At 46.8% G+C, this 9,771-nt stretch overlaps 1 protein-coding gene across 2 annotated transcripts in view; it reads left to right on the forward strand.

Annotated features, from left to right (window-relative positions):
- The first annotated feature begins 243 nt into the window (after positions 1-243).
- The window catches only part of LOC143275580 (uncharacterized), a 26,584-nt gene continuing 17,056 nt past the window's right edge, over positions 244-9,771 (forward strand). The window contains exons 1-2 of one of the 2 annotated variants that reach the window (XM_076579784.1): positions 244-345; positions 9,393-9,530. In XM_076579784.1, coding sequence (XP_076435899.1) covers positions 9,411-9,530 — 120 coding nt within the window. In that variant the 5' untranslated portion in view covers positions 244-345; positions 9,393-9,410. Of the gene's footprint in view, positions 476-9,392; positions 9,531-9,771 lie in introns of both variants that reach the window. The other variant, XM_076579783.1, reaches the window with a different exon arrangement.

Below are 9,771 nucleotides of genomic sequence, written 5' to 3' on the forward strand. Positions count from 1 at the left end.
TCATTTTGATTTGACTTCACACACACACACACACACACACACACACACACACACACACACACACACACACACCATTTCGATCGAAATCATCTCCACACTGGAACAAAACTCGTATAAAACAAAAGACGAACGTAAATCTGTCAAGCTTGGGTGGTTTCAAAACCGTCTTTCTTTCTGTCTGTCTGTCTGTCTGTCTGTGTCCTGTTAGCAAGCAAACGGGTTTTGTCCATCCATTATTTTTCCTGTCACCCAGTGCTAGTGCGCATGCGCCGCTCAGAGAACCGGACGAACATGAAAGCATCGTAGTTTCGGGAGCACTCCATTTGCAAACGTAGAGCCAAAAAGGTCAGCTGTGTTGGTGTTGGTTGTTGTTTTTTTTTATATATATATGAAGAGAAATTTGATTGAGAGTTAGTGTGTGTGTGAATATAAGATTGTCACCATGGATTCTGCTGTGTACGGTACTTACAGATCGGTGAGTAAAAAGATATGCTTTCTTCAGTTTCAGTGAGTGTTTCTTTGTTTGTTTTTAAATATATTTCTTTATTTCATAAAATCAACTCGTGTTCATTTGTGTATTGTTGTGTTTTTCCCCCCCTTAGTATTGACGTAATGGTAACAGTCCAATGAGATTTAAGTTATAATGAATTTATTCATTTTACTCTGACGTTGGTTTGGTTCGTGTGATTTTTTCTGGATACTTTTTGTTGTTGTTGTTGTTGTTTTGTTATTAGTTTGTATTTTACTTTATGTTATTTTGCTTCACTTATTATGTTATGTTATGTATGATTCTATACTATATCATATCATATTATATCACATATTGTATTATACCATATATTATATTGTATCATATTGTTTTGTTTTATTTTGTTTTATTTATCTAATGTTGTCTTTCTGTTTTCGTTTCATAATTTTTTTTTTTGTCTTGAATCTTTTGTGTCGTGATTTGAACAGTGGGATTGATAACGTTTCTTCCCTGTCGGATTTCTGTCATTTGAATCCATCATTTTGTTTGTACATTTCTGTTTCATTCATTCATTCATTCATTCATTCATCCATTCATTCATCCGGCATCCGTTTCTCTTTTATTTTCTATGTTTATTTCCTTACTGTCTTTCTTTCTTTCTGAATGACAGGATATGTGGGGTAAGCATTGATTATCCTGATTATGCTTTCTTTCTTTCTTTCTGTCTTTCTTCTTCTTTCTCTCTCTCTCTCTCTCTCACTCTCTCTTTATCTGTCGGTATCTGTCTCTCTCTCTCCCTCCTCTCTTTCTCTGTCTCTCACTCTGTGCGTCTCTATTTCTGTCTGTCTGTCTGTCTGTCTCTCTCTCTCTCTCTCTCTCTCTCTTTCTCTTTCTCTCTCTCTTTATCTGTCAGTCTCTGTCTCTCTCTCCCTCCTCTCTATCTCTGACTCTGTCTGTCTGTCCGTCTCTATTTCTGTCTGTGTCTTCCTCTGTCTGTCTGTCTGTCTGTCTCTCTCTCTTTCTTTCTCTCCCTCCTCTCTATCTCTGACTCTGTCTGTCTGTCTTTATTTCTGTCTGTCTGTCTCTCTCTCAAGGAGGAAGGTGGCAGAATGGTTGAGACGCTCAGCTGCCAATACAGAGAGTCCGTGAGGGTGTGGGTTCGAATCCCGCTCTCGCCCTTTCTCCTAAGTTTGACTGGAAAATCAAACTGAGCGTCTAGTCTTTCGGATGAGACGATAAACCGAGGTCCCATGTGCAGCACGCACTTGGCGCACTGAAAAAGAACCCATGGCAACGAGAGTGTTGTCCTCTGGCGAAATTACGTAAAATGAAATCCACTTTCATAGGTACACAAATATGTAAGCATGCACTCAAGGCCTGACTAAGCGCGTTGGGTTATGCTGCTGGTCAGGCATCTGCTCAGCAGATGTGGTGTGGCGTGTATGGATTTGTCCGAACGCAGTGACGCCTCCTTGAGAAAGTGAAACTGAAACTGAAACTGTCTCTGTTTCGGTCTCTCTCTCTCTCTCTCTCTCTCTCTCTCTCTATATATATATATATATATATATATATATATATATATATATCTGTTGGTCTCTGTCTCTCTCTCCCTCCTCTCTATCTCTGACTGTCAGTCTGTCTCTATTTCTGTCTGTATGTCTGTCTGTCTCTCGGTCTCTGTCTCTCTCTGTCTCTCTTTCTCTCTCTCTCTCTCCTCTCTATCTCTGACTCTGTCTGTCTGTCTGTCTCTATTTCTGTCTGTCTGTCTGCCTCTGTCTGTCTGTCTGTCTGTCTCTCTCTCTGTCTGTCTCTCTCTCTCTCTCTCTCTCTCTCTCTCTCTCTCTCAACTAGATTTTAAGCTAAAAGTAAGCATGAATAAGACAAACATTGTTATGTTCCGTGAAGGCGGGCTGTGTGGAACGTAGTGAGAGATGGATGTATGGGAATGAAAAAAAAAATGGTTGTGGTCAATGCATACAAATATCTTGGCATTTAATTCACAACAGAACTTAGTTTTAGTTTCGCAAGTTGTGATATTGCAAATAGAGCACACACAAAAAGAAGAGAAAAAAGAAAGACTGGTGTGGTTATCTTTCATATTTTGTATGAATTGAATCATGATTCATTTCTTGTTTTTTTCTAAGTTGTTTGATACTCAGGTACAGCCAATCCTGCAATATGGAGCAGAAGTATGGGCGTTGGAGAATAGTGTGATAATATAAAAGGTGCATTTGTGTGCCATGAAGCGCTTTTTAAATGTAGACCATCGAACGGAGAACTGGGTAGGTATCCAGATTATTTGAGCTCGTGTGTGAAATGTATAAAATACTGGCTAAAACTTACAAGAATGGATGAATTTAGATTGTCTTCTAAGGCTTACAAGTTATTGCGAAACTTAGTAACAGTAAGAAGACATGGGCTTCTAACATAGGAAAATGTCTAAATTCATACGGATTTGCGTTTGTTTGGGATAACCAGGGTGTTCAATGTATCTCGGGATTCTTGAAATGTTTTAAACAAAGAATAATTGATTGTAGATGGCAGGACTGGTATGACCATATGTATAACAGTCGTAGATTTGCACAGTATATGTTTTTTAAGTCAACGCACAAGATAAAGCCTTGGAAAAAAATATGAATAGATATTTAAAGAGTGCTTTAAGTGATTTTAGATTCGGTGTCTCTGATATTGCTTGCCATTGTTATAGATACAGAAACGTAAGTGAATAGGAACTTATGTGCCTCTTGTGCAATCAGGCCAAAGAAGACGAAATCCATTTTTTGTTTTGTTGCCCTGCTTTTCATGATCTCAGAGTGAAATTAATTCATTCGAAGTATTATACAGAACCATGTCATTTCAGGCTAAATATGTCGTTGTCAACAAGAAATGAGACAGGTCTTTTTAATTTAGCTATGTATATTCGCGAAGCAAGCAAGAGGCTACGCACTGCTGTCTCCTAATGTTCGTTTACAGACCTTAAGTCTGTTCACTGTTACCTTTGTTAGTTAGTGAGAATCATGTATCATATTCTTTTGTATTAGCCTCTTCAGGAAGGGCCAAGGCCTCATCTGAATAAACATTCATGTTCATGTTCTCTCTCTCTCTCTCTCTCTCTCTCTCTCTCTCTCTCTCTCTCTCTCTCTCTCTCTCTCTCTCACTGTTCTCAGTGTTTTGCCTGTGTCTGTGTGAGCGTATGCACATATGTATGTGTGTGTGTTTCAGTTCGGTTTTGCTTTATATAAAACTTGTCAGGAAGATGGGGGGAACATGCTTTCATTGAAGCAACCTTTCATTTCTCTCTCTCTCTCTCTCTCTCTCTCTCTCTCTCTCTCTCTCTCTCTCTCTCTCTCTCTCTCTCTCTCTTTTTTTTTTTTTTTTTTTTTTTTTTAAAGGGGGGATGGTTTGATCTTTTTCCTTCATGACATGATGATGTTTGTATCATGATTATGTAAATGTACATGTTTATTATGTAGATGTGCATGTTTAAATGTGAATGTGAATGTCATGTCTTTATATCTTCATCTCTTTGCTACTTTGTGGATGTTTTGATTCATATTCAATTTCCATTTGCCCTGAGGGCTGGATGAAAAAAAGCACATGTATGCTTATTCCACTTCCCTCAATAAAAAACTTTGTTCGTTCGTTCGTTCGTTCTCTCTCTCTCTCTCTCTCTCTCTCTCTCTCTCTCTCCCCACCCCCACTCTCCCTCTCCACTCCATCCACCATCTCTATCACTCTCTCAGTTGACAGATACAGCTCACCTCAATGCTCAGCGAGGGGGGTCATGAAGACCGTTAACAATGCTTTGGGGGGTCGGGGGAGGGGCGGGGCCAGTGGGGAGGGGGGGGGGTGAGGGGAGGGGACACACCTCACCTCACCTCACCTCACCTCACCACATTCCTCACATGACAGATGCTGTCAAGCATTGACTGACAGGAGAGCCGGGGACAATGAGTGCGTGCAAGGGGGGCGTGTCTTATGTTTCCCCCCCAGCTCTGTGGTCCCTCCCTAAGGTCTGTGTTCCTCCAGGTCTGTGTGTCCTTCCCCCAGGTCTGTGTTCCCCCAGGTCTGTGTTCCCCCAGATCTATGTTCCCCCAGGGTCAGTGTTCCCCCAGGTCTGTGTTCCCCCAAGGTCTGTGTTCCCCCAGGTCTGTGTTCCTACAAGGTCTGTGTTCCCTCAGGTCCATGTTCCCCTAGGTCTATGTTCCCCAAGGTCTATGTTCCCCCAGGTCTGTGTTCCCCAAGGTCTGTGTTCCCCCAGGTCCATGTTCCCCCAAGTCTATATTCCCCAAGGTCTGTTTTTCCCAAGGTCTGTGTTTCCCCCAGGTCAATGTTCCTCAAGGTCTATGTTCCCCCAGGTCTGTGTTCCCCAAGGTCTGTGTTCCCCCAGGTCCATGTTCCCCCAAGTCTATATTCCCCAAGGTCTGTGTTCCCCCAGGTCTGTGTTCCTCCAGGTCTGTGTTCCTCCAGGTCTGTGTTCCCCCTAGGTTTGTGTTCCTCCAAGGTCTGTGTTCCTCCAGGTCTGTGTTCCTCCAAGGTCTGTGTTCCTCCAGGTCTGTGTTCCTCCAAGGTCAGTGTTCCTCCAAGTCTATGTTCCCCAAGGTCTGTGTTCCTCCAAGGTCTATATTCCCCCAGGTCTGTGTTCCCCCAGGTCTGTGTTCCCCCAGGTCTGTGTTCCCCCCAAGGTCTATGTTCCTCTAAGTCTGTGTTCCCCCAGGTCAATGTTCCCCAAGGTCTGTGTTCCTCCAGGTCTGTGTTCCTCCAAGGTCAGTGTTCCTCCAAGTCTATGTTCCCCAAGGTCTGTGTTCCTCCAAGGTCTATATTCCCCCAGGTCTGTGTTCCCCCAGGTCTGTGTTCCCCCAGGTCTGTGTTCCCCCCAAGGTCTATGTTCCTCTAAGTCTGTGTTCCCCCAGGTCAATGTTCCCCAAGGTCTGTGTTCCCTCGGGTCTGTGTTCCCTCAGGTCTGTGTTCTCTCAGGTCTGTGTTTCCCCCAGGTCCATGTTCCCCCAGGTCCATGTTCCCCAAGGTCTATGTTCCCCAAGGTCTGTGTTCCTCCAAGGCCTGTGTTCCTCCAAGGTCTATGTTCCCCATAGGTCTGTGTTCCCCCAGGTCTATGTTCCTCCAAGTCTGTGTTCCCCCAGGTCTATGTTCCCCAGGGTCTGTGTTCCCCCAGGTCTGTGTTCCCCCAGGTCTGTGTTCCCCCCAGGTCTGTGTTCCCCCAGGTCTATGTTCCCCAAGGTCTGTGTTCCCCCAGGTCTGTGTTCCCCCAAGGTCTGTGTTCCTCCAAGGTCTGTGTTCCCCCAGGTCTGTGTTCCCCCAGGTCTGTGTTCCCTCAGGTCTGTGTTCCCCCTAGGTCTGTGTTCCCCAAGGTCTGTGTTTCCCACGTCTGTGTTCCTCCAAGTCTGTGTTCCCCCAGGATCTGTGTTCCCCCAGGTCTGTGTTCCCTCAGGTCTGTGTTCCCCCTAGGTCTGTGTTTCCCCTAGGTTTGTGTTCCCCAGGGTCTGTGTTCCCTCAGGTCTGTGTTCCCTCAGGTCTGTGTTCTCTCAGGTCTGTGTTTCCCCCAGGTCCATGTTCCCCCAGGTCCATGTTCCCCAAGGTCTATGTTCCCCAAGGTCTGTGTTCCTCCAAGGCCTGTGTTCCTCCAAGGTCTATGTTCCCCATAGGTCTGTGTTCCCCCAGGTCTATGTTCCTCCAAGTCTGTGTTCCCCCAGGTCTATGTTCCCCAGGGTCTGTGTTCCCCCAGGTCTGTGTTCCCCCAGGTCTATGTTCCTCCAAGGTCTGTGTTCCCCCAGGTCTATGTTCCCCAAGGTCTGTGTTCCCCCAGGTCTGTGTTCCCCCAGGTCTGTGTTCCCCCTAGGTCTGTGTTCCCCCAGGTCTGTGTTCCTCCAAGGTCTGTGTTCCCCCAGGTCTATGTTCCCCAGGGTCTGTGTTCCCCCAGGTCTGTGTTCCTCCAAGTCTGTGTTCCCCCAGGTCTATGTTCCCCAGGGTCTGTGTTCCCCCAGGTCTGTGTTCCTCCAAGGTCTGTGTTCCCCAAGGTCTGTGTTCCCCCAGGTCTGTGTTCCTCCAGGTCTGTGTTCCCCCAGGTCAGTGTTCCTCCAGGTCTATGTTCCTCCAGGTCTGTGTTCCCCCAGGTCAGTGTTCCTCCAGGTCTATGTTCCTCCAGGTCAGTGTTCCTCCAGGTCTGTGTTCCTCCAGGTCTGTGTTCCTCCAGGTCAGTGTTCCTCCAGGTCTGTGTTCCTCCAGGTCTGTGTTCCTCCAGGTCTGTGTTCCTCCAAGGTCTGTGTTCCCCCAGGTCTATGTTCCTCCAGGTCAGTGTTCCTCCAAGTCCATGTTCCTCCAGGTCTATGTTCCTCCAGGTCTATGTTCCTCCAGGTCAGTGTTCCTCCAGGTCTATGTTCCTCCAGGTCAGTGTTCCCCCAGGTCTATGTTCCTCCAGGTCAGTGTTCCTCCAGGTCTATGTTCCTCCAGGTCAGTGTTCCCCCAGGTCTATGTTCCCCAGGGTCTCTGTTCCCCCAGGTGTGTGTTCCTCCAAAGTCTGTGTTCCTCCAAGGTCAGTGTTCCCCCAGGTCTATGTTCCCCAGGGTCTCTGTTCCCCCAGGTGTGTGTTCCTCCAAAGTCTGTGTTCCTCCAAGGTCTGTGTTCCCCAGGGTCTGTGTTCCCCCAGGTCTGTGTTCCCCCAGGTCAGTGTTCCTCCAAGGTCTGTGTTCCCGGTAGGTCTGTGTTCCCCCAGGTCTGTGTTCCCCCAGGTCTATGTTCCTCCAGGTCTGTGTTCCCCCCAAGGTCTATGTTCCTCTAAGTCTGTGTTCCCCCAGGTCTATGTTCCCCAGGGTCTGTGTTCCCCCAGGTCTGTGTTCCTCCAGGTCAGTGTTCCCCAGGGTCTGTGTTTCCCCAGGTCAGTGTTCCCCCAGGTCTGTGTTTCCCCAGGTCAGTGTTCCCCCAGGTATGTGTTCCCCCAGGTCTATGTTCCCCCAGGTCTATGTTCCCCCAGGTCTATGTTCCCCCAGGTCTGTGTTCCCCCAGGTCTATGTTCCCCCAGGTCTATGTTCCCCCAGGTCTGTGTTCCCTCAGATCTGTGTTCCCCAAGGTCTGTGTTCCCCCAGGTTAAGGATGTGCATGTATGTGTGACACAGATAAGACACACACAGCTGATATCCGGCTCACGGAAAAACGTGTGCTCAGCAATGTTTACGCGCTCGTCTACACATGGATACAAACTCAATTCACGTCCGAAATACACACACACACTCTCTCTCTCTCTCTCTCTCTCTCTCTCTCTCTCTCTCTCTCTCTCTCTCTCACTTTCACACACACACACACACACATTCTCTCTTTCACTAACTCTCACACACACACACACACACACACACACACACACACACACACACACACACACACACACACACTACTTCGATCGAAGTCATCTCCAGGGTAGGATTTAAAAAAAAAAAAATTTAAAGCTGTATAAGTTTATTCTTTACCCTGAATGAAGATCATTTTGATTTTACTTCACACACACACACACACACACACACACACACACACACACACACACACACACACACACACACACACACACTCACGCGCACACACACACATACACGCACGCGCACACACACACACACACACACACACACACACACACACACACACACATTGACACCGTTTCGCATATGCATATAATGTACAAATGAAAATTGTGTGATGGGGTGTCGGGGGGGTGTTGGGGGGGGGGGGGTGGAGGACTGACAATGGAGGAGGAAGAAAGGGATGCTTTTGATTCTGTTGTGGACAATTCGAATATCCCATAATATACTGAACTAAACCTAAACTCAAAAGAGGGTTTTAAGACAATCAGCGTTGGGATGGTTACCGGAGGGCAACTATAGCCCCCAAGGCTGCAGCACTAAGAGCCAGTGCAATAGTCATAGTCCTTCACAAAAGACTAAGCTGTCAACGCCTTCCCATTATAATGGATAAACCAGTGAACATACATCTCTCACTTTTGCTGTTGGCCCAACTCTAAGCTTATGTGTCAATTTGTGATGCAGATGATCCTCGTTTCCGTTCGTGGGCTGCAACTTCCACGTGTGTACATGCGTGGCCTTTTTACGTTTATGGCCGTTTTTACCCCGCCATATAGGCAGCCATACTCCGTTTTCCGGGGTGTGCGTGCTGGGTATGTTCTTGTTTCCATAACCCACCAAAAGCTGACATGGGTTACAAGATCTGGAACATGCGTATTTGATCTTTTGCGTGCGTATACACACATTCAGGCACAAGCAGGTCTGCACATAATTTGACCTGGGAGATCGGAAAAATGTCCACCCTTTACCCACCAGGCGCCGTTACCGAGATTCGAACCCGGGACACCTCAGATTGAAAGTCCAATGCTTTAACCACTCGGCTGTCGCGCCCGTTAGGCGTTATGTATTTGTATTTTGTATTTTATTTTATCACAACAGATTTCTCTGTGTGAAATTCGGGCTGCTCTCCCCAGGGAGAGCGCGTCGCTACACTACAGCGCCACCCCCCCACCCACCCTCCACCCCACCCCCCTCCCCCGCGTGCAGTTTTATTTGTTTTTCCTATCAAAGTGGATTTTTCTAAATAATTTTGCCAGGAACAACCCTTTTGTTGCCGTGGGTTCTTTCACGTGAGCTAAGTGCATGCTGCACACGGGACCTTGGTTTATCGTCTCATCCGAATGACTAGCGTCCAGACCACCACAAGATCTAGTGGAGGGGGAGAAAATATCGGCGGCTGAGCCGTGATTCGAACCAGCATGCTCAGATTCTCTCGTTTCCTAGGCGGACGCGTAACTATACCTCTAGGCCATCACTCCACATCACTCCATGTAAGTACCCATATCAGTCAGTTAACCAGTCAACTAACCCGGCCAGTGTCTCCTCCCTCTGTTCCCCAGTGGCCACACCTGACCACGATGTACGACAACCGCAGTTTCGAACACAGAACCCCAGACAAGTCAGATGCTGTGATGATGTACACCATGGGCCACGAGCACCCAGCTGACGCCCACGGATCCTACCCCTCTTACAACAAGGTGAGATATATATAGGTGCATAATATTTACCCAGGGCAGCAGGTAAATATGTCTTTCAACAATGTGAAATGTGACTGCAGATCTTTCAGGGGCGTCCTCTCATAATAAGGTGGTGTATGGGTGCATATCTACCCAGGATAATGGTGGTGGGGTTTGTTTGTTGTTTGTTTGTTTTTTTTAATCTACCAATGGATGCACGTCTGCCCAAGGAAACAGGTAAAACAAGGTGAAGTGTGACGGC

This window comes from Babylonia areolata, chromosome 30 (genome assembly GCF_041734735.1).
Source record: "Babylonia areolata isolate BAREFJ2019XMU chromosome 30, ASM4173473v1, whole genome shotgun sequence".
NCBI classification, from domain to species: domain Eukaryota; kingdom Metazoa; phylum Mollusca; class Gastropoda; order Neogastropoda; family Buccinidae; genus Babylonia; species Babylonia areolata.